This window comes from Theropithecus gelada, chromosome 1 (assembly GCF_003255815.1).
Source record: "Theropithecus gelada isolate Dixy chromosome 1, Tgel_1.0, whole genome shotgun sequence".
Taxonomy (NCBI): domain Eukaryota; kingdom Metazoa; phylum Chordata; class Mammalia; order Primates; family Cercopithecidae; genus Theropithecus; species Theropithecus gelada.
In genome coordinates, this window is record NC_037668.1 from 213,664,279 (window position 1) to 213,689,354 (window position 25,076).

A 25,076-nucleotide genomic window follows, 5' to 3' on the forward strand; every position below is an offset into this window, starting at 1 on the left:
ACAGTAACAACACAACCCTGAGAACACGAAAAGTTAGCATTGGGAGAAGGGAGGCAAGATCCCCGTTAATACTTCAGAGTATTAGCCTACAACACCACAATGCTTCTTATCTTCTCCATAATCCACAGATCAGGTGACAGCATTCTAGTTTTATAGATGAAGAAAGGTTGTCTCAAAGTAGTCAAGTAATTTGGTAAGTTTATACATCTCCTAGGCCAACCCAGAACTCAGACCCAAATCAGCAAAACTCCAAAGACCACAGCTTTTCAACTCTGCTCTGCTGCTTTCTAATAAAAAAATTAATGATGATGAGAACATCGTATTTATTAATAGAGTGGTATTAATGTATCTCATCACATCAGAACCCCAAATGAGTACCCATGACTTCCTAAACATTTCTCTCTTTGTAGCTACAAGTCACAATGGGTTTTAGTGTATGCTTTGCTCATAATTTCTGCTTCCCATTCAAAAGGCTTTATTTTCCTCAAAGTTATGTTCATATACCACATTCCCTTCTTTCTCGTTGCTTGAATATCTGAGGTCCTTAGAAGGAAACCCAAGGGTAGCATTAGGACTGCCATGGTTATTGACTAGTAACTCATTAACTTATTAACTCTTGTCCTTTGGATGTTGTATCACATGGGTAAGCAAATGCCTACAAGTCATTTCCCTCTAATGGTTCTTGTCTACCTTTAAAATTTTTGCTCATCTCATACCGCACATCTGTTGCATGACAGAAAGGGACTAAAACATTTTTAAATAAGGAAAAGCACATCTCTGAGAACTTCAGAAATGTATTAGATATTGAATGAATGTCAAAGTGTAAGAAGAATGATGGCCAATGGTAGATATGCCAAAGAATACAGGTCAAAGATAAACAGGTATTTAATTAACCCAATACCAACAACTAAACTCACCGATAGCTGTCTTTCCTCAATTCTGGCTTCTTTCATTTTCTGTAGTCAAACAAAGCATAATTGGACTAGAATACTATTCATTTTGGGGGGCTCTTCAGAGTCACAGGATGAAATGGACTAAAAGAAAACAATTGACCTTAGGCTAATTTCAAAAATTCTTACTTATATTCTTCAATAATATAGGTCAACAGAGCAAATTAAATTGTTGTTTAATGTATACAAACATGTGATTATCCACCGAGAGTGATTTGATATTGCCTAAATAACTTGTGCTTTTTAAAATATTTTATTAGTATTCCATCTCTTACCTAGGGGTGAGTTTATGAAATGCAGAGGCTGTGGACTCCCTGAATTCCACAGCACCAATCACCATAGTCTAACACTAGCAGTGGTTAAATGAGCATGCACTGATATTGACAATGACGGAACACCTTCCAGTTGCAGGTGACAGAAAGTGTCTCTGGTAGCCCTGGCAACAAAGGAAAGGCGAGGTCAAGGAGGTGGTGTTGACCTCAGGAGTGGCTAAATTCAGGTTTCAAAGAACATCATCATCATGCTATCTCTGTTTGCCACACTCCCTCCTGTCTCTCTCCTTCCTCCATGCCTTTCCTCTATGTTTGCTTGCTCTTGGTTTCCCATGTGGTGGCAAATACGGTGATCGGCACCTAGTAATTCCAAATGAAAGAGGATAATTATCTCATTCCAACATCCACATCAAATCCCCACATCAGCCCTCCTGCCTGGGTCTTCCTCATGTTCATTGTTGTGGTAGACGAGCCAGGACCATCTGACTGATGCTTGTCCCAAACTACATACTATGGGTGACAGGCTATTTCCAAAAAGACAGTCCAAAGAAAGACAAATAACAGATACCCACGGCATGGCTTTAACCAATAAAGATGAAAGAAGTATTATCAGCACAAATATGAATAAAGCATCAGGATGATTGGGCATTACATTTATTTATAATAAAACCAGCATGGCTAAAGACCTGAAATTGGGGCTACAGGACATGATTGCCTCCCATGGGACATGAAAGCAGAGACCTAGATAGTAGAAATGAGGAAATGTAACTGCTATGTTCAGGAATCTCAGGGGTGAAGGAGAGTTTGGAAAGAGAAAGGCTCTTCAGAGCACATGAGAAATAAACACAGGTCCCGTGCTGGAAAACAAACAAACAAAAATGGATGAACAAAGATAATCTAAAGGGGACCAAATGCCACTTATCAGCATATGGGGCCGAGAGCATTTAAGAGGCACCCCAGACTCCCCAGTAGACCAATAGTAATAGTAGTTATTAACCTCAGAGACAGGGTGTTGACCTGATTAAAGACACATCTGTCCTTGTGAATATACACAGTCACAGTGGAGTGGAATATACACAGTCACAGTGGAGTGGGATATACACAGTCACAGTGGAGTGGGATATACACAGTTGCAGTGGAGTGGGATATACACAGTCGCAGTGGAGTGGGATATACACAGTCGCAGTGGAGTGGGATATACACAGTCAGCAATGGAGAGAGAACAAGGCAAACACCTTTAGAACTGCTGTAAACTGGGATCTGGATGGAGGGAGAACCACAGACAGATCTTCCGTACATGCATCTTGGAAGAAACCCTGAATGCAATTGCGTGCTACAAACAGCATGTAACACTTCCCAAACCCAGACATCACTCAGTGAGAGAGAATGAGAGCTAAGTGTAAGTTGACACCTAATAAAACTCAAATATTAAAAAAAAAAAAGTAAAAGAGAATAGTCTCATCAATTTTCTAAAATTGAAAATTAGTACAATGTCGGATATTTTAGCTATGGGAAAATAATGTTAGATTATACAGAATATTTTGTATTATTCCTCTCTGTAATTGAGTATTATATTAGAATATTTAGACTATTTCAAATTTTTTTATTATTTCAAAGAGCACTAAAGTGAACATGTGTATGTGTATTTGTATGTGCGTATGTGAGTGTATTTATGTCTAACATCATAGGTATTACGTGTATACATAGAGTCAGACAGCTCCTGAGATCGTGGATTTTGGCATTCTTTACAAACTGCAAAATTGCCTTTCAAATGACCAATGTATACTGCAACCCCAAGACCATGAAAATTGATTATGTTTGCCATATTACTGTGAATGCTGAATGTATCGAATCATCTGTATCTTTGCCATTGTTTTAGGTGATAAGGAGTATCTCATTAATTTTTAAATGCACATCAATTCCACCTTAAGGAGGCGTATGATGATTTTTAACCAGCTAGGAGGGGCTAGTTGTATAGGACACCTGGAAGGAGCTGGTGGAGAGGCAGCATAGCCTCACAGTTACACGTGGAGGCTGTGGGTTCAGATTGTCTGGATGGAACTCTTTAGGTCCCCCCACACGTCCCCTTGTTAGGTCAATTCCTTGCACAAATTATTTAAATGTGTCTTCCTTTCCTGTAAAACGAGGTTATTTAAGGATTAAATGAGATAATACACTGGGCACGGCAGCTCACGCCTATAATCCCAGCACTTTGGGAGGCCAAGATGGGCAGATAACTTGAGGCCAGGGGTTTGAGACTAGCCTGGTCAACATGGTGAAACCCCATCTCTACTAAAAACACAACAATTAGCCAGGTAAGGTAACACATGCCTGTAATCACAGCTACTCAGGAGGCTGAAGCATGAGAATCACTTGAACCTGGGAGGCAGAGGCTGCAGTGAGCCAAGATCACACCACTGCTCTCCAGTCTGGGCGAGACTCTGTCTCAAAAAATATAATAAATAAATAAGATAATGCATACGATGCATTTGCACAACATGTACCACATAGTAAATGTCCAATAAATAATTTCTGCTAACATTTATTATTGCACTAAATTTAGCTCTGAGCATCCTGGCAGTCAAAGCAAAGAGAGTTCATTGTTCAATAAAAAGAATAAGATAATAATCACAGATACTCATATAGCATTTACTGTATCAGCTCCTGTTCTAAGTACTTTATATGTGTTAAAACATTCTGATGAGAAACGAAGCTTCTTTGGTCACTTATTATTGAATTCTGAAAAGAAGTTATCAACAATTGATTCTATTATACAGAAAATTATCATTCCCGTTTTTCAATGAGAAAACTTGGACTCAAAGAAGTTAAATAGCTAAGATCGCACCTCCAGTAAGTGGTCAAACAGATTTGAACTACTCCTTTTGACCCCATAGTCTTCCTTCTATACCAGAAATCCTTTCCAGAAGGTTCTGTGTGAATCTGACTACTGCTTTGAGAGACACTCTGAGAAAAAGCTGACATTCAATACCTTAAGACTTGATTTAGGACTCTTGCACTGCACTTGCACATATATGTTTATCTGTAAGAGTTTATTGTTGAAGATTTTTTTTTAACCAAGAGCATAAATGCAGTAGCAGGGTGCACAATAGATTTTTGCTAGGATGATCAAACTTTGAACTCACAGAATGACACTAATTGAGGAATGATTTGCTTATCTAGTGTACAGTGGCTGGTGGTGTGTGAATTCCTGAGCCAGTGGTGTCCCGGAAGTACAGCCCTGGAGGCTCTGAGAGAATGGTGCAGGTCACAACCAAGGCCAGCAGCGACACCACGGGGGTCTTACTGGTGGCACCTTATTTGTAATGGTTCTTAGTTGTTCATATACTCTAGAAACAAGCATTTGAAAGCACTAGTTGCAGTTTTGCAACTTGTATATGCAAATGTGTGTGGGCATGTCCATTTGTTCACGTATGTGTGACATGCTAAAATGCGTTTTCATGCTTGGATCTAAAAGATCTAAATACTAGAAATATTTAAAACTGGCTTGATCCATTCAAAACATTCTGCTAAAAGTTCATCTGCATGTCATCAAGTAGAAGATAGCTTCCCGGGAGACAGTCGTGTTACCAGTCCTTACAAGGAACTGATATCTTACTTTTTCAATTCTGTCTCAAAGAGATAATATAATATGAATTGATTTACATTGGTTTTATGCCTTCTCCAGGTTGGCACTGCTCATTTTAGTGAGGCTTAAATGGCTGGTATCACCTTAAATTTGTGTATTTCTCAAGCCTCAGATGGGTAAATGCCCAGATAGATAAAATGCAAATCAAGTCAAGTTATCAATTTAGCATGATGATAAAACTGTTTGGATAATTGTAATAGAAATGTCTGATATTTTTCGCCTTTACAAAATAAGAGAAGTAAGGGCGAGTTTGTTTAGTAACAGAATTACATGGAATATATTTAGAAATGAGAAAAATGTGGGAAAAAAGCACAATGTTCAGTGCATGCCACCAATTATACAATACTATCTCAAACAAATCCATGTCTGTCTGCCCTAGACTCCACTCATTTAAAATAAGAGAATGAACTTGCTAATGTTTGGCTTCATAGAGATTCAGCATCCTGTCATAGGCCTTCCATGTCTTTTAACGTATGCAATGCAAAGAACAAGCAAATAAAGGCAGAAGTTTTTCTAACTCCGTCTTTTCTCTCTTTTCTTCCCCTAGACTATGTCACAGAGTCACAATGACCTTGCACAATAACAGTACAACCTCGCCTTTGTTTCCAAACATCAGCTCCTCCTGGATACACAGCCCCTCCGATGCAGGGCTGCCCCCAGGAACCGTCACTCATTTCGGCAGCTACAATGCTTCTCGAGCAGCCGGGAATTTCTCCTCTCCAAACGGTACCACCGATGACCCTCTGGGAGGTCATACCGTCTGGCAGGTGGTCTTCATCGCTTTCTTAACGGGCATCCTGGCCTTGGTGACCATCATCGGCAACATCCTGGTAATTGTGTCATTTAAGGTCAACAAGCAGCTGAAGACGGTCAACAACTACTTCCTCTTAAGCCTGGCGTGTGCCGATCTGATAATTGGGGTCATTTCAATGAATCTGTTTACGACCTACATCATCATGAATCGATGGGCCTTAGGGAACTTGGCCTGTGACCTCTGGCTTGCCATTGACTACGTAGCCAGCAATGCCTCTGTTATGAATCTTCTGGTCATCAGCTTTGACAGATACTTTTCCATCACGAGGCCGCTCACGTACCGAGCCAAACGAACAACAAAGAGAGCTGGTGTGATGATCGGTCTGGCTTGGGTCATCTCCTTTGTCCTTTGGGCTCCTGCCATCTTGTTCTGGCAATACTTTGTTGGAAAGAGAACTGTGCCTCCAGGAGAGTGCTTCATTCAGTTCCTCAGTGAGCCCACCATTACTTTTGGCACAGCCATCGCTGCTTTTTATATGCCTGTCACCATTATGACTATTTTATACTGGAGGATCTATAAGGAAACTGAAAAGCGTACCAAAGAGCTTGCTGGGCTGCAAGCCTCTGGGACAGAGGCAGAGACAGAAAACTTTGTCCACCCCACGGGCAGTTCTCGAAGCTGCAGCAGTTACGAACTTCAACAGCAAAGCATGAAACGCTCCAACAGGAGGAAGTACAGCCGCTGCCACTTCTGGTTCACAACCAAGAGCTGGAAACCCAGCTCCGAGCAGATGGACCAAGACCACAGCAGCAGTGACAGTTGGAACAACAATGATGCTGCTGCCTCCCTGGAGAACTCCGCCTCCTCCGATGAGGAGGACATTGGCTCCGAGACGAGAGCCATCTACTCCATCGTGCTCAAGCTTCCAGGTCACAGCACCATCCTCAACTCCACCAAGTTACCCTCGTCCGACAACCTGCAGGTGCCTGAGGAGGAGCTGGGGATGGTGGACTTGGAGAGGAAAACTAACAAGCTGCAGGCCCAGAAGAGCGTGGACGATGGAGGCAGTTTTCCAAAAAGCTTCTCCAAGCTTCCCATCCAGCTAGAGTCAGCCGTGGACACAGCCAAGACTTCTGACGTCAACTCCTCAGTGGGTAAGACCACGGCCACTCTACCTCTGTCCTTCAAGGAAGCCACTCTGGCCAAGAGGTTTGCTCTGAAGACCAGAAGTCAGATCACTAAGCGGAAAAGGATGTCCCTCGTCAAGGAGAAGAAAGCAGCCCAGACCCTCAGTGCGATCTTGCTTGCCTTCATCATCACTTGGACCCCATACAATATCATGGTTCTGGTGAACACCTTTTGTGACAGCTGCATACCCAAAACCTTTTGGAATCTGGGCTACTGGCTGTGCTACATCAACAGCACCGTGAACCCCGTGTGCTATGCCCTGTGCAACAAAACATTCAGAACCACTTTCAAGATGCTGCTGCTGTGCCAGTGTGACAAAAAAAAGAGGCGCAAGCAGCAGTACCAGCAGAGACAGTCAGTCATTTTTCACAAGCGCGCACCCGAGCAGGCCTTGTAGAATGAGGTTTTATCAATAGCAGTGACGAAACGCACACATCAACCCACAGACCTTAGGAGGAGGAAGCTGAGGGTGGGGTGATTTCTGGTGATGATAAAAATGGTTTTATCACCCGGATGTGAAAGAAGCTGCCTGTTTACTGATCCATTGAATAAACCCATTTTAACAGAAAAAGTCGATACCAATTTAGCAAAAAAAACAAAAAACAAAAAACATACTACTGAATATATAGAAATTTATTCTGAAATAGACTTTACATGTTTTTTTCTTAAAGAGGAGAAAAATAATTGCTTCACAGCAATTATATACCCAAATTGATTTGCCTGGGTCTTTAATTCCCATTAGCTTTGGAATCTCACATGAGCATAGCTGACCCAGTTCCCACATTCTTCCCAAGGATCCCAAAAGTGGGAATCCAGATCCCACGAGGAACACTGCAGGCTAACGAATCTGTGGTTCCAAAATTATTTCACACGTTGCAAAGCTGAATCTTCTTGTCCCAATAGAGCTTCCTGTCTTTTCGTTGGTGTGTTGTTAAACTCTATTTGTGGACTTGATTCTTGATTCTTGCAAAGTACTGTTTTGTGCAGTTCAAGTTTCGTACAAATAAAAATACTTAAGTATATATATATGTGTGAGTTCTGCACGCACACACATAGTGTATATAATATCATGGGAAACACTGAACTGGCAAATTATTCCTGCAATAGACGCTTTCAGTACTTTGGTGACTGAAGTTCTCTAGGATCCTAATGCAACATAAACGTGAAATAAGCCCAGTTTAATGTTTTTGAAACCAGGGCTGTTTTCCACAGAGAGCAGCCAGGCCTTCCCAGCAGGCCTGTGCAGAGCGGACAGGCTCGTGAGTCAGTTGAGCACCGTGGCTTCACCAGACTTGGTGTTAAGCAATCTCCTTTGTTGATGTCTCAACAGAGCCACATCGGGGCCCCTCTGAGCTCAAAGAATGAACCACATCCACACGTTTGAATTTAATCATCTAAACCTGAATGTTTCCAAACAAAATTTCTGCTATCTAAACTGCTTGAAACTCAGTAATAGTGTCACGTTTGAATGTCATACACAGCAATATATATATATGTATATGTATATATATATATGGCAAAGCAAAAAAAAACACAAAAACATGGTGAGAGAGAATGAAGGAGAACATTGTGTTTGATTCTTGCTGAATGGCACCTTCTAAAAGAAAATAGGGCTTGCACCTTTGTTACTCAGCTTTCTGGCCAGTGCTTTCTGGTGTTCATTGAGTAACCTTCACCCAGGAATAGGTGAGGTTTAGGAAGTTCCATGTCCTCTGAAGAAAGAATTACACTCTGAAAAGTAATGCTTCAAATTGATTTCCTTACCTTTTGGGGGGGAAAAAAAGTTGTTTTTGCATTCTCCCTTGAATTGACCAAAATGTTAACTGTTTTATTTGGGGAGGGGCTGGGTTGCTGCCGTCATTGTCATTGTTGTTGCTGCTGTAGTTGTTGGGGTTTCTTTTCCTGTTTCCGGGACTGTTTGGGGAGAGGGAGGGGAGGGAGGTGGGAGGGCTGCGGAGATATCTTCCCTTTGTACGGGGCGTTCGTGTTGTGAACCCAGAGCTGGGTAGAAGCTGCTTTTGTATTCAGTGTGAGGTGGTGTTTACAGACGACTTTGACAACAGTGGACGTGTACTCAGTGGTGTCTGTGTATCTGAACTATTTAATTTCATGTTATGTTTATATGCAGAAATATTTATGGATACTACACCAAGTGTTTATTTAATGTTGATAAATATTACTCTTCAGTCGTCAGCCATGGTGTCCTTTGAAAGTGATTCTTTAAAGTCCACTTGAGCAACGAATGGAGTCTATTGAGCTTTCCTGTGGCTAAGAAGAAGAAACGTGTCATCCTGCTGGCATCAGCAAGCACCTAACTCTTTCTAGGTAACAAAAAGTCAACCGTCACTTCAACATACATGTTTAAAACCACTCTTTAGTTAAATCTGATAGGAAATGAACAAAGCAGCCCTCCACCATTGTGTCTGAAATCATGTTACACGGGGAAATAAAACACGATCAGTGTAATTGTAAGAATAATTTTTTTGGGCCCACATTCAACCAAAGAACAAGAAAAAACAGACGATTTTCTAATATGTACAGCAAACTACAGAATGTCATAGTATCCACCTGTGAAATGTCTAGTAAGCAACTGCATCTATATTTTCTTTCTCCAGTTGGCCTGGCACTAATAAATATGTGAAAGCTTATTCATGTGTCCCAGTACTTCAGCACTTCCCATCCTTTTGCAAACTCCTATCTTGCCTCCCTCCCAAAAGGGCTGTTTCTTTTATTTAAAAAATAATAATAATAGAATTAAATTTGAGAAAAGGAGAAACCCTGAAATTTAGCAGAACTTTGAGAGTCACTTACAATCTCCTTAAATATGATTATCTCCTTATCCTTGTCCTTTTGTGATGCCAATAATGGCAGAAAAGGAACAAATCCAAGACTCTAGGTCTCCTTTTTTTGGTTTTACTGGTTTTATTATAGAATTGTTTTTAAGCCTCTTATGGATGAAAGCTGCATTTAAATACTATCTACTGACTTTATAGAAAGGTATGTCCATTTCTTGGGTCATTTTCAGAGAAAGAAAACAAGCAAAATAGATTCTTTTGAATATGAAGAATTTAAAAGTATAATTGAAGATGTAGTGAGTGTTTATAACTGGACCTTAGTTACATGTGCATTTCTCAAAGGGCTTGTCATTACGGGAGATATTCAGCATTTACATAAGATCAAAATGTCTTCATCCCAAACTGGGAATCAAATTATTTCATGCCATATGCATGAGGCTTGCAGACATTTCAAGATTAGCCACTTTGATTGAAAGAAGAAAATGATCAAACTACACTTGGAGAATCTCTCTCTCTCCCTCTCCTTCCTTCTCTCTCTCTCTCACAAGCACACACACAACACATATTCTCCATTCTCCAGGCATTGCCAGATGGTCAGGAGAAGTGAGCTCTCTCTGGCCCCCTAGTTCCCTCGGCTCTGCTCTCCTTTGCCCATCAGCTCCCTGTGGCCTCGATGCTAGTCCTCCCTATTCTAATCACCCTTTGCCTCTTAAGCCCAGCCTTGACTCTCTACATATTTTTCATTTCTCTTTACCCTTTAGTGTACAACAGTTGTAGACTCTGACGGAATGAAAACAAACAAGAAGCCTAAGCATTAGACCCTGCTGTGGCTGAAGATCTAGAAGGCACATCGACTTTCTCTGTCAGGCTTCCCGCATTGCCCGTGGGCAGGGCTCATTGCTCTGCAGAGCACTGGGAGCCCCTCTGTGTGTCAGGAGAGAAGCTGGAGCACAGAGCTCTGCTGCAAAGTTGGCTGTTTCAGCTCTGACTCAGGCAGGAAAGAAGGATGCCAAGGCTCTGTCACAGCGGGGAAACCTAATACTAGAGTGACACGGAGAAGGATTCCAGGGATCAGCCAGGGTGTCCTGTACTTATCTGAGTAGAGATGATTCAAAGATGGGGACATATTCCAGGAAATTGCACAATCTTCCCCTGGCAGCTTCCGAGGACCAGTGAAGGTAGTGCAGTGTAGTCAAGGAAGCAATGAATTCAGGATGAGGAACCCTAAGTTCCTGTGCCAGTTTGGTCACTGCTTAGTTACATGTCCTTAGGCATGCTTGTCACTTAACCTAAACTTTCTGGGTTTTCTCCTCATTGCTCAAACTAAGCAACAACACTGAAGCTTCTCCAATTTGTCTTCTGATGGCAAATGGGTCAAAACCGAAGTCAGTAAATACCATGATGAAAGTAAAATGGTATATTGAGTGAATGCTTGAAATTTTCAGATTTTATACTCTGTAAAATTATTTACTTACTATATTTCAACACCACAAAATCTTGAAATTTGGAAGGTAACCAAGGAAGCTTGGAAATTTGTTGGTAAACCCAGAGTAGTATGGTTTCAAATACCACTCCAAACCAGCACTGAGGTCTGGCAACCACACAAAATAGAGTTTCTGGGTAGCAGGTGTTTGCTTTGGTTTTACAATAGCATTTCTCACAGTAGGACTGAAACTATATAGAATATAACACTCCAACGTGACTTTTTTAACCTAAACAACCCTACTTCTGGCACCACCTCTGAAAGAATATTTTGCTCTAATGCTACGTGCAACAAACTTATTTAAATAAGATCAACTCCAGCCCTTAATAGGTTCAAGGACAATTTTACTACTTCCTTTCCACACACTTAAGTTACACTCTCTTCTTCTGTTTCGATGACTCTAAATATTCAGCCTCTCCCAGCATTAATGTTGTGTGAGTCAACACTGCAGACCTAAGAGAAAGGTTTCTAGAATGGTAACCCAGTGCTCTTTAGAACTGGAGAATTCCATTTTCTTGTTCTGGCTTTAGTTTTAATGTCTGGGAAAGTAGGCTCATGATAAGATAATATAAATGAGTAAAGAAGATCTAGTTCATAACATGACTATACTCCATGTAAGTTTGTAACTGCACAGTGTTGTGTTGTACGGCTCAGAAATGAGCAAGTGTTGGTATTATTAGGCATGCATCACGTTCACAGCTTCATGCAGAGACAAATAGTGCATTTGGATATATGGAAGTCATCCAAATGCATTGCTAGAACATTAGGCCTATGTTTGTTCTGGTAGAACCACAGAGACTCACACAAAGTTCTGACCCTACCACTCTGGTCTGGGCTTGAGACCACCCCAAAAAAATCATCTAGAGAACCAAAGAGGCTCACGTCTCAGTTGCATTCTACGTAAAAGATAAAGGAGCCGTACTCTCCACTGCAAAGAAATATTAGTAAAACTTCCCGCACCCAAATTATAATCTGGCAATCCTACCTTAAACTAAAAAGATTATCCCCAGAATATTAAATCTTACTATTGTTCTTTCTTGGAGTCCAAAATGCTTAGCAGTTCTGCAGTTCACATACAAAACTCAAAACTATTTTTATCCTGTATTCTGTGAGTTCCTTGATGATAGTAATTGGGTCTTCTTCATCACTCTGTATCCTGTGGCTCACACAGAATCTGGTAAATTGCATATATTCAATAAATGTTGAATATCTAATAACCTCTTTATTAATATAACAAATATTGTCAAAATTCTGTGCACATCAGTGTCCCATGCTGCTACTGTAGTCAGGAGTTCTTTGGCTGGGAAATGGAGAATGTTCACAAATATGATGGTTATCTAATAAAATACCACTGAGCAATAAGGAGAAATATTTTAAATAGATTTGAAGTTGTGAACAAATAATTTAGAGTCCAAAAAGGAAAGAGAAAATTAACTCTCTCTTTTATCCCTAGAACTCAGAAACTTTACTGGATTGGTCAACAGAGAGAAACTTTTCATTGTAGAAAAGAGTAGAATTCATTGAAGGGATAATTATTTAGCAACAGGCTTCTTGGTTGCTTGCCTTAGTAAGAGAAGTATCTGGAGGGCCGGGAGAGTTCATAAACACAGTTTTCTGTACAAGTGAAGATCTGTAGTTTGGCTTAAAAATCCTTGCATGTAGTTTCGCTTGGTGTGGAAAGTTATTAAGAGAGAATCCTTCATCCTGTTCTGCAGGCAATCGAACACATGCTCTCCCTTCTATCCATTCCTCATCCAGCACATGGGCATTCCCAGCCTCCTACATGTAACACTTCACACTTCCTTTGGGCGTCCACTTAGAGCTATGTGACGGCCACATTTGGGGCAAAGCCCTTCTTTCTTTTAAATATAAGAACCGTTTCCAAGTTTGGTGCAGGCTTGAGGAATAATTACATTAAAAAGGGCTTCCAAGATGGTGAATCAGCATGCTGATTTCTCTTGGCAGGAAGCTCTCAGGGAAATGTCTGTGAATCATGTAAAGATGCTCTCTGGTGGATAGAGAAACCGCAGTCCAAAAACAGATGGGTGTATATTTGCTTTGTAAGCAAAGGGCATGTATCATACTCGCATCTAAAACAGTGTCCACATCTTTGCCAAAGGCACTGAATTTTACCTTTTTTTTAATTACCTCGTGGCCAGCACTTCCTCAGTAGGCATTTCAGGTGTGTCACAAACCATGTTCATTTTTAATCTTGAAAAAGTCAATCGTCTGTAGTCTGTACTATAAAATGATGCCTGCAACTTTGTGGTGAATATTATCCCCAAGTTAACAGTGAAATAATAAATAAAACTATTATTGAACAAAGAGTGTGGTTTGCTTTTATTTAATCCAGGGCCTATAATACAGCCACAGCTTTTTATTGTATAAAAGGGCAGAATTCATTGAAAGGATAATTCTGAACAGACTGCTATTTGCCTTGACTTCTCTTTCTTTTTCACATGCAAAAGAACTTTCTTTAACAACTATCATCATACCATCATAAACTAAATACCTCCTGCCCATGTGTTTAGAGGAGTATAAGCATGTGGAAACTATAGCTACACATACAGTCCTTACTCCAAAAGTGCACGTAAAGAAAAATATTTGTCTGTAGATACATATAGGGAAGGGGAATTTTCTTTTTTTTAAGGCATGCTTATCTTTTTTTTTTTTTTTTTTCTTTTCAGGTGTATTTTTGTTTCTTTTAGACCCCACAGAAAATATTTTCCCACTGGAGAAAAAAAAAAAAAACAAGCTTCATATTTTATTACACTGACTTTAAAACTGCTAGAAGTGAAGGTACAAACTGAAGTTACTCTGGGCAAGAAATGACATTTTTTTGAATGGCATGCCTGATCACTTCATGATTGTTGTACTGTTTCACAACCTGTCCCATAGAAACCAACCATTGCTCCTTAGTCTTTAGAGCAAGAAAAAACAGGAAGGAGTACGAGAGAGAAAGTGAAAGAGAGAGAGAGAGAGAGGTATATATATAGCTATATATGGAAATATATATATACACACACACACACATATATATGTATATATTATTTCTCTCTCACAGCTTTTTCTGCCAGTCATTACATCTTCACATCTTCATCCTCAGTTTACAGTTTGAACCTGTGCTCACTGAAACGTTGGGCATCCCCTCTCCGTCTCTGTTTTGCTATTTCATGCTATTACAATTACCATTTAGATTAAGGTAGGTGGCCAGAAAAGCAACTGCTTTTCTCACTACTCTATAATAGTAGACATTTTTACATAAAACTCATATGAGATTTAAGAAGAAAAGTTTTCTATTGTGTTAAAGTCTTCCTTATATTGCTGCACACATTTATGCAATATGAAATCTTGACTATGGAAAGAAACATTGGCTAAAAGTATGGAAGATTAATAAACCATAAGAATATGTCAATGTTGGAAATACCCATTAAGTATGAGTTGATTTTTAACTGAAAAGTACTTTGTTGGGACTTGATAAATAACTTTTGGGGAAGCTTAGACGCTTCCTTATCCAAATGGCTACATGGAACAGAAATTTTACAAAATATGACCAATCAATTGATTTAAATATTTTCCACAATTATTTTTACTTGACTGAACTGAGATATTTCACCCTTGAAATAAATGTTTCTATCACAGGAGTCATATATATATATATTTTTTAAACTATCTAGCATATTTTTAAAAGCATTAAAAATTAACACAACTTAAGCAATAAGCATGAATGATCTTTCATTGAAATTGAATCTCACCTACAAAGGCTTGGAAGAGTCTAGAGAGAGATAACTTTTTTGAAAAGATGTCCTGTGGTCCAGAGAATTTACAGAGTTATGAAGAGGATGCAGCCAGCTACAGCTTGGAAGTGGAAGTCCTTTGGTCTAATTATGGTCATTCTTGGCCTTTTTTGCCTACCACCCCTTCACTTCAATTCTTGCTTTTGTTTCTTGGAGATGCCATGTGCATATTTCAGTGGCACTTGTCATTCTCCATGAGAATTAAACAACAGCACAGAGGTTGTAAAAAGGCAGAAGGATCCTTCATAGTAACAGTCTGTAAAAGATTGGTTTTTATTTCAGTTATATGGAGGATAATGATGAGAATCATGTTGGAATGAGAGTCTCAAATTATGGAGATGCTCGCTCTCGTTAGCACTGTGTTTCTAAAGAGAGTATTTTAGCCGTGGTTTATAAGAGTAGAATTATTAACTCAATCTTGCAACAAAAGGGAAAGAGAGTTGTCGAAGGCAATGTAGCTAGTGAGGGATGTTCCTGACATTTCAACTCACATCTCCAACCCCCAAGCTTTTATTGTGCCTATTTTGACACCAGTCATTTGCCAATTTGCTATTGGGAAATATCTGAGAAATCAGAAATCTCTGCAGGAGGATAAAACTGTCTTCAGACCCCAGAAAAAAAATAATCCAGGTGCTTTCATAGGGTTAGATATTTTTATTAGGACCCAGAGGGTGTCTTGTGATTCCCATATGCTGAGCATGCAAACCACAGTAGACCAAAGATGAATAGGATGCACCTGAAGACCACAAGTGAGCTCTGAACCCCTGGTAACACCCAAAACATGATGGGCTCATCAACATGTAAGCAGAGATTGACCCCCAAAAATGATGCTTGCATCAATTTTTAAAATCTTTTGGTCACTACCTTAGTGTTCCTTTGTAATTCTTTTTTTAAAAAATGATTGCATCATGCTTCTCTTCATAGAGTTTCTCTTCATTCTAGACTGTGCAGTGGGCTAGGATATTTACATGAAAATCCACTATCGAAGCTCTGGATTCACTGAGTGACATGTCTGTCATCATAATATCCTGTCTATAACGCATGTATCTGTCAGACTTCTTCCCTGACTGATATTACCAATTGTTCTTTCCCATTAAAAACTGGGATTTCGATTTTCAAAAGTCTTTTATTTGTTTTATTTAGGGGAAACTATTTTTAATATCCATGTAGGCTGCGTATGTATTTGGCTTAATCTCAGCCAATGTTTCTGTCATGACACTTACTAAACTCTCCTTACCTTTACTAATTTACCTTTCTGAATCAAACCATTCTCCTTCAAGCAATTAATTCATAGAGATGACAAATTTGTGATTTGTCTTCTGATACAAACAGCCACTTAGAAGCTATAAATCAGGTAGAAAGTGGAGTGTGGTATAGTCATATCAGAGGGATGATTCTTTGACATTTAGTTTGATAGGGCCAACGGAATTTTGATAATATTCTAGCTTTTTAAATCTTGACCCACTGATGCAAACAGATCTCTAGGTGTGACAACTCCCCTATTCTGGCTTCCACAAAACAAAGTGCCTTTAAAACCTGACTGCTGTAACCAGTTCCACCTGCAGGAAAGATACCGTTAGAAGTTATTGACTATGTTATTGTGCTGCGTGGGTTAGCTTGAAATGCAAACAATCTATAGCGGTTCAGACCAAAATATAGAAGAACAAAACTAACAAAGACAACAAATGGAAACCAGTACTACCCACCGTCTGCAGTGAGTTCCTTCAGCTGTGACTTTTCAGGGAAGAACCTCCTCTGAAGTTAACTTCAGAACAATATAAAAAGGCCAATCCTCTGCCAGTGGGCCAGAAGTAAATATTTTCCCAGACACTATTGTGTAAAATCATTCCCACCCTTGCGGTGGACACCAGTGCCATTATCTTTAGGTGCTGCAAGTAGTAGAGGAAGTCCTTGTGGGGTCCTCAGGAAATGATACGATAAAAGATGGCTCCCTTCACACCGCCCTCTTTACTCCACGAATCCACACCCCTACCAGCTTCCATTTCAGACCTGCTACGGCAAAACTATTACAGAAACCCAGATAGAAAACTTGCCAGAATTCTACTCCCTTTTTGATTGTAAGAGAAACAAAGAGTACATCTAATACAAACTTTTCCTTGCCAAGATGGGAAAACTGAGTTAATAGGCCAGCCTTTCTCTCTGCTCTTTTCAACCTATGCACAGTACCCCAACTCCCTAACATGTCCCTTAACCCAGAATTAAGTGTCACCTTCATATGTACTTTTTTTTTCTTTTGGTTTTTGTTTTGTTTTTTGTTTGTTTGTTTTTTGAGATAGAGTCTCACTCTGCTGCCCAGGCTGGAGTGCAGTGCCATGGCCTCTGTTCACTGCAACCTATGCTTCCTGGGTTCAAGTGATTCTCCTGCCTCAGCCACCAGAGTAGCTGGATTACACACACGTGCCACCATGCCTGGCTAATTTTTGTATTTTTAGTAGAGATGGGGTCTCACCATGTTGGCCAGGCTGGTCTCTAACTCCTAACTTCAAGTGATCCACCCACCTTGGCCTCCCAAAGTGCTGGGATTACAGGCGTGAACCACTGCACCCAGCCCGTATGTACTTTCTAATACACTTTAAGACTTTCACGCTTCTGAAGTAAAAAACCAAAATCAATTTGTATACTATTAAGCAGATTACATCTCCTGTTAGCTAAGTGGCAGCAAACAAAAAAAAAGTGGCTTCAGAAGATGGAACCAATGTGTAAAAACAGAGAGATAAAGACGATTAAAGAGAAAATGTTTCTTAAGAGATAATGAGGTCCTTTTATACTTTCAGGATTCTAAAATAATATTAAGATCCACTCAATGCACATCATAGATTGAGCCACCCTTTCTAGAATATCATAGATTTTCGAGTTGGAAGGGAACTTTTAAATATTCTCCAAATTTATATTCAATGCAAGGGGCCCTCCTACAGCATCCTTGACAACTGGCCACCAGGATTCTGTGTAAGTAACTTCAATGATAAAAAAAAAAACTACATATTAAATTAAGCAGACCACTTTGTGTTTAGATAGCTTCATTTTATCCACCAATTCTCATCTTCTCTTCTAAGGCACTGCTTTTCAAGCTGGGGTGGTGTGAAATACATGAGGAGTTTCCAGGAAGTACTAGAATATTGTCCATTTAAGAGTCACTTTCAAGATCCTCAGCCACCATAGGTACTCAGTCTCAGGTTGACCTGCTTAAAAAGATCATCTTCTTTACACCTGCCTTTCCATTTTACACCATATGTCTCTCAGCCAGCCTGAATCTTATTCCTACATGCAAAAAAATCTGGACATCAAACAGTTTCAAATCTGGACAGTTTCAAAATGCATGGTTCCTAAGAGAATGTCCTGTGACAGAAGAGCAAATAGAGAGTCCTTAAGAAATATTGAAGAGGGCAGTGCCTTATTTCATCTAGAGAACCAACATATGCTAAGCTTCCATCCATCTATCTATCATCCATCCATCTACCCATCCATCCATGCACCCATCCATCAATCCATCCACCCATCCATCCATCATCCAGTCTTCCATCCATCTATCCATCCATTCATCCATTTTCCATTCATTCATCTATTTATCTATCTCAATCATCTATTCATTCATCCATCCATTCATTTATCCATTCGTCCATCTATCAGTCCATTTATGAATTAGAATTCAAAGGTGAAGTGGCCATGATAAAAACGCATATCTTTGAATTGGAAAATTAGTTCAGACATTTTTTCAACATAAAGCAAATGTAATTTAGCTACTCAGTTTGACAATGAGGACTAGCTTTGCCAATTGGATTATATGGCTTACATTTTCCATAAGGTGGATGATAAAATCTATACTATAAGGTTGTGATAAAAAATATTAACAGAGATAATCTGGCATAAGTAGGAAATTACATCATTTGAACTATTAAATTTATGAGAAAATTGTTTAGAGAACTACAAATATGCAAGGGGTATATAGCTTTTGAAGATTCTTTTGAGTGTACATGAGCCAAAAAATGAGAGAACTTGTGTAGAATGCAGAATAATAAACTCCATCAGCCATATGACAGATCTCTGAATATATAACTGTCATTTCTCCTTTATGTCACTTATTTTCCACTTTAATCCTTCCTGATGACCTCCACCATTCCTCAAAATGCATGTCTAGAGCATCACTAAGGCAGGAAGGAATTAGTGACCCCAACAAGGCTCTCCCTGTCTTTCTGGAGTTCCAGCTCACACCTCAACCTGGTCCTAATGGTATGTTCCATAAACCTCACTGCCTGCACTGTAAGTCACCAGCAAAAGACGATAGTAACATCCAGTTCATCTTCTAATAAGCCAACAAGTGGCTTGAACACAATTTCTTACTCAGCCTCGGGCTAATCTCACATGTTAGGAGGTGCTGTGGCTGCCTCAAAGCACAATCAACCTAAAAGTAGAAGACAGTCAAAAAGTAGGAGCATGTGAAGAAAAAGAGGTTGAGAGAAAATAAGTGTGTGTCCAGCTATGCTGAAGATGAGAGTGCACGGAAATAAACAAGACCACTGATGACATCATTAGAGTCAACAGTATTTTAAATAGACAGTGGCATCACACTCATGTCAGAGGCTAAGTTTTTGAGAGGGTAAGAGGTGGCTATGTTCCTTGTGTCTTTCAATTCATTGCTTTCTCTATCACCATTACCATTCCTCCCCAGTCCAGACCAAACCCTGTCCATAAAACTGTAGGTTGCTACAAATACTGCTCTGATGGTTAATACTAAGAGTCAACTTGATTGGACTGAAGGATGCAAAGGTTCCTAGGTGTGTCTGTGAGGGTTGCCAAAGGAGATTAGCATTTGAGTCAGTGGACTGGGGAAGGCAAATTCACCCTTTTCACGCAGAGAGATAGATATAGATATAGATATAGATATAGATATAGATATATACACATATATATACATATATACACTCACATATATACATACATATAGATAGATAGATAGATAGATAGATAGATAGATAGATAGACAGATAGAGAGATAGACAGAGAGACAGACAGACAGATAGATTAGTTCTGTACCTCTAGAGAACCCTGACTAATACAACTGCCTTCAAGGAAAGGGTTGATCCAAAGAGAATAAAGAGTCCAAAATCTTAACTTCAGATCTTCTAGGCAGATTTGTAACAAATCAGTATTAGTAAAAGAAGTCTCTTCCAAAGTAACAACCAGGCACCTGAAAGAGAAAAATGGTTTTTGGAAATTCTAAAACCTCCCTTAGGCTTCTATCAAAGGATGTCTGCCTCTGCACCCCCAGAAATATTGCTCTATTCAAATATCCTCGCCAGGCCACCATTGTCTGGCTCTAGCCCTCACCTGGGCATGGTCCTTGAATAACCTCATTTTGTTTAACGTTGTTTCATTATAGCGTTGATGAGGAAAAGAAATGACTGCTGGCCAGGACCACTGTGTGGAGTGTGTGTGTTCTCCCCATGTTTCTGTGAGTTTTCTCCAGGTCTTCTGGTTTCCTCTCACATCCAAACGCTGTGCTCATACCTAAGCTTCATAATTCCCCTGGAATCGGTGTATCTACATGGTCTCAGTGTACCCTAGGCAGCCAGGACAGGCTCCACCCACCCACCATCATGAACTGGAATACACAAGTAAGTAATTATCTTGTTTTTTTTAATCTTTCTTAAATGTATGTATAGCCCACATTTATGTCAATGCTCAACAGTAAAAGTGGTTTGGTTTTTATTTATAAGCATGGTGATGGTTTTGTGACTAGAAAAATGCCACAGGAACCTAACTCTTGTTTATATCAGTTAGCCTATGGTAAAACTGGTTTTGTTAGTCATCATTTCACTTAAAGTTGCAGTTTCCAAGAACCTATTGACCACATTGAGTGAAGACTTACTATATTATTGTTATAGGATCAACAGGTACGTCTGCTGTGTAGTAATAGGCCAATTATGCAGACAGCAGTGGTGTAGCAGAGAAAGTTTAAGTACTGCAGAGCAATGGGCAAGGAGATGGGGGCAGAGTTTCAGATCCAGTTTTTCAAGGAGGTTTAGGCTGGGGTTTTTAAGGGGATTGTGGAAGGTGAGGGGCTGGAGAATTGGGGTCGTTGATGGGTGGGAGTAAGACAGATGAAATTGTCAGCACGTGGAAACCACATTCTTTGGTGAGTCAGCTTCTTGTGGGGGTTTTTGGACCAGGTGAAGTCAGTAGGGGGTTGAGATCAGCTGGTGTCAGCGGGATTTTTCAGATCAGCTGAGTCAGTAGTTTTATTATTATGCAGGACTTCGAGGATAACCTCAAAGGGAAAATTTAATGTTTTATAATGGTTAAGTTGTGGGGAATTATAATCTTGTAACGGGGTCTACATGATTTTGAGGCAATAGGCATTAAATAATTATGACAAAGCCGGTCATAGAACAAACTGACTTAATGATTGATGTTGAATGTGCTGATTAGTTCGTCAAGTATATAGGAGTAGTTTTAGCCCTGCCTGGGCTTAATCAAACACCAACCCTGAGGTGAGAGCTAATACAGTGTGAATTGGGTGAAGACCACTCTAGCTTTTTACTGCCAGCGAGGGGCACAGTGGGGGTAAGAGTCAGGATTTGAGGAATAAAACTGCCTGGCACTAATCTGCAAGCATGTATGGCTGCCCAGTTGGAAATTTCAGGGGTGCAGCATGAACACATTAGAGCTCCTGCACGCTGTCTTAGCATGGCGTGTATTTAATTATATACTGGACTATAAGATCATTATAAGCCCTATTGTCAGAATTATGAGCCCACATTTTTAAAGTCCTTGTAAAATAGATTGAAAGCTCTGGGGGTACTCGTGAGATTTTATTGTCACAGAGTCTGTTCTGTCTTGTGATTTCTATTTTAATAGTAATGCTGCTGAGTTGTGTCTAGACTCAAAAAGGAAGGGTGTATTGTGAGCCATGTCTGACCTCCCATCTCTTCATGGCCAGGAACTAAGTTTTAAGGTTTTTCTGGGGTCCTCTTGGCCACAAGTGAGTCTGTTCAGTCAGTACAGGGGGCTTAGGATTTTACCTTTCCCCTTTTTGGTTAAGATAGGCCAGACGTGGCATTGATGACCAAACTTTTATTTTTCCCATATTGTTGCCAGGGTGGTGTGGCTACCTGCCCTGTGTCCATCTTGTTTCTCAGTGGGACTCCTACAACCAAAGGACTTAGAGCCAAACGACTTATTGCCAATTAAATGTCACAAGCCAGATGGCAATGGAGGTGGGCAGACACTCAATAACCCTTAAAAACCTTTTGAGTGGCGTAACAGCTGAGAGCCAAAAGTCAAAGATAAGCTTACAGAATTGAATCCTGGTCTTAGATACTGAGATAGCAATTATTTATACAAGGCATAAGCATTTTGTTAAACCCATTTGAGCTAAGGAGTTTAGAGAGGCAAAGTTTCTCAACTTGTCGCCTATTTAGCCATCCATGTGCCCATCCTGGTTCTGGAGGATCTAAACTAATTTTATCCCTCAAAAGTGGTCCTTGGAATTTTATGTGCTCACCTCTTTCCTGATAGTCCCTGAGCCTAGAGAAGTCTAATAGCTTTAAATTCGGCCTCATGTCTCATGAAAGCAGTTCATTTTGACTAGAACCTTTTTCTGGGTCTGAAGATGAGGCTTTGGTTAACTTGAGTTTGATGTCACACACAGGTATCAACGTTTAAGATTTAGCAAGAGTTGACGCCTTTTTTAGATGAGATATGCGTATCCAGGAGTCAAAGACCTGCCACTTAACAAGGCGCTATAATCAAGGATTAGTTAATAGCACCTGAAATAAAGAACGCTTTCAAAGGGGCTGGAGTGAGTCCATTAACTGATTTTTCTTTTAGTATATGTAATTGTCAGGCTAGAAGTGACGATACTGCAGTTCATGGTCTGACTGGAAGCTGTAAAAAGATTTTACAACTTTGCAGTGATTAATTTTTATAGCTTTGATAAGCCCCAGCAATAAGTCAGAGACTTAATTTAGTATTTGACTTGGAAGATGTTTATCAACGATGTTAAAAGGCTCAAAACAGAATCAGAGGTCACTGTAAAGTTATAGTTATTTATTTAAGATTGAGAATTAAAAGACCTTAAAGAAAATACCGAAAGTTATATGTATATAAAAAATTTAATCCTTTTAAATCTTAGCGTTTCTAAGTAATGAAAATCCTAACAACAATGACACAGAAATTATCTTGACAAAATGTAAAAATCTCTGTTTCTTAGGCCAGTTATTAAAAAGGCAAAGAGAAACTTCCTGCTGTGTGATTACTTTTCCTTATGGGAAGCCCGTTTAGATAACCTGAAACTCAAACCTGATAAAAAATGTTCTTGAATTAATCAGATGCAGGAAGCATGTGTCCAGGATTATGAACATAAACTATATTATAAAGGAAACGAGCAACTAGAAACTATTTAGACATGACTCTTAGTAACACCATGGAAAGTCTTCCTGTTACACGGAACAATTAGACATATGAAGAAAAGCCAAGAGTATACAGTCAGGATGCACTGGAAGAAAACATTGCTTTTTCAGACCTTTAAGATAAACATTACAGTGTCAGGCTATCACAGTAAGGTTAAAAATGGAGGCAAAAGTTATAGGTGCTGACAAAAAAAGTTGAAAGAGAGAGTTCTTATCTCAGGCCTTCTCAAAGGGTGAAAAAACTGATAGCACCAAGACACAGCAGAAGTGGAACTTCTGAGATATAAATTTGAGGGACTTTTTTAAAAAAACAGATTACAAAATTAAAAATGAGAACATCTTATAATTTAATTATGAGCAAATTAATATCTTAAGAAAATCTTATTTTAATATAGGGAGCTAAATTTTAGAAAAATTATTATAAATTATTTTATAAAATTGTAACTAACTAAGACAGGGTCTGACTTTATTACCCGGGATGGAATGCAGTGGCATTTAACAAGGCTCACCGCAGCCTTGACCTCCCAGGCTCAAGTGACCTTCCCAACTCAGCTTCCTGAATAGCTGGGACTATAGGCACGTGCACCAGCAAAACTGACTCATTTTTATATTTTTTGTAGAGGTGGGTTTTGCCATGTTGCCCAGGCTGGTCTGAAACTCCTGAGCTCAAGCCATCCACCTGCCTTGGCCTCCCAAAGTGCTGGGATTGCAGGCATGAGCCACTATACCCAGGCATAAACTTTTTTCTAATAAACTGTCTTTTACGAAACTTATTATGACTTTCATAGACCATCAATGACATTCTTAAATTTTTGCTTTGTCCTAAACATTTTCTTTTTTAAATAACTGATTATTTTATTTTAGGACAAAAATTTACCATGCAAAATTTTCTCATATATTAAAACTATTTTTATAGTCATAACTTTTTAAATATTTCTCTCTCCTACTTCCTGGGTTTTCTTTAACCTTGTTTTGTGAATAACTTTCCAAGTCTATAAATTTAAATCAACCTTTAGATAATTTCTGAATTAGACACAATTATTCTTTTTTTAATAAGAACATATTTTGGCACATTTTATATACAGAATTACATATTAACTAGAATCCTTATTTTAAGTAACCTTAAATTTTAGTGAAAACCAAGGAAGCAAGAAATTTTGAATTGTCTGCCAGACATTCATGCTTTATGGATGAGAACCACTCCACAATTTTTAGAAACATGCTTTTTTAAATATCATAACCCTTTCTTAGTTGGAAATGACCCACACACCTAATGGGTATTTAAATAATTTTAATTTTAAGATTTAAATTATACAAAAGTTTCCACTAGGCCTTTGTCTCATTTATACTAATTTATTTTTAACAGTTTAACCAGATTGCTTATGAAAACTGAGATATTAGACAAAGATAGTCATCATTTAAAATCATTTCCCTGTTAACCATTTTTATAGCCTCTGAACATCAGGTGTTTACCTAAGTAAGAAACTTAAACATATGGATACTTTTGCCAATAACTCAGAAGGTTTAGCTGTTTTCATTAAACCAATAACATCAAATTGGCCCTATTTATCAAAAATATATACAAATAAAGATTATTTTGTTTTTGATTGGGTTTATAGCTTTATATCCTTCATGCCAAACTCTGACACCATAATAGATTTAGTGAAAACAAATATAAAACCATTTAGTCAATAAACCCAGACAAAAATGTATGCTGGCAATTTTGAAGACATTTTAATTTTAATTTTATTAATAATTTTAA

At 39.1% G+C, this 25,076-nt stretch overlaps 1 protein-coding gene across 3 annotated transcripts in view; it reads left to right on the plus strand.

Moving 5' to 3' along the window:
* The window catches only part of CHRM3 (cholinergic receptor muscarinic 3), a 527,196-nt gene extending 519,790 nt beyond the window's left edge, over positions 1-7,406 (plus strand). For all 3 annotated transcript variants that reach the window (XM_025365316.1, XM_025365337.1, XM_025365326.1), the window contains one exon: positions 5,416-7,406. In XM_025365316.1, the coding sequence (XP_025221101.1) occupies positions 5,435-7,207 (1,773 nt within the window). In that variant the 5' untranslated portion in view covers positions 5,416-5,434 and the 3' untranslated portion in view covers positions 7,208-7,406. The remainder of the gene's footprint in view (positions 1-5,415) is intronic.
* The last annotated feature ends 17,670 nt before the right edge of the window (positions 7,407-25,076 follow it).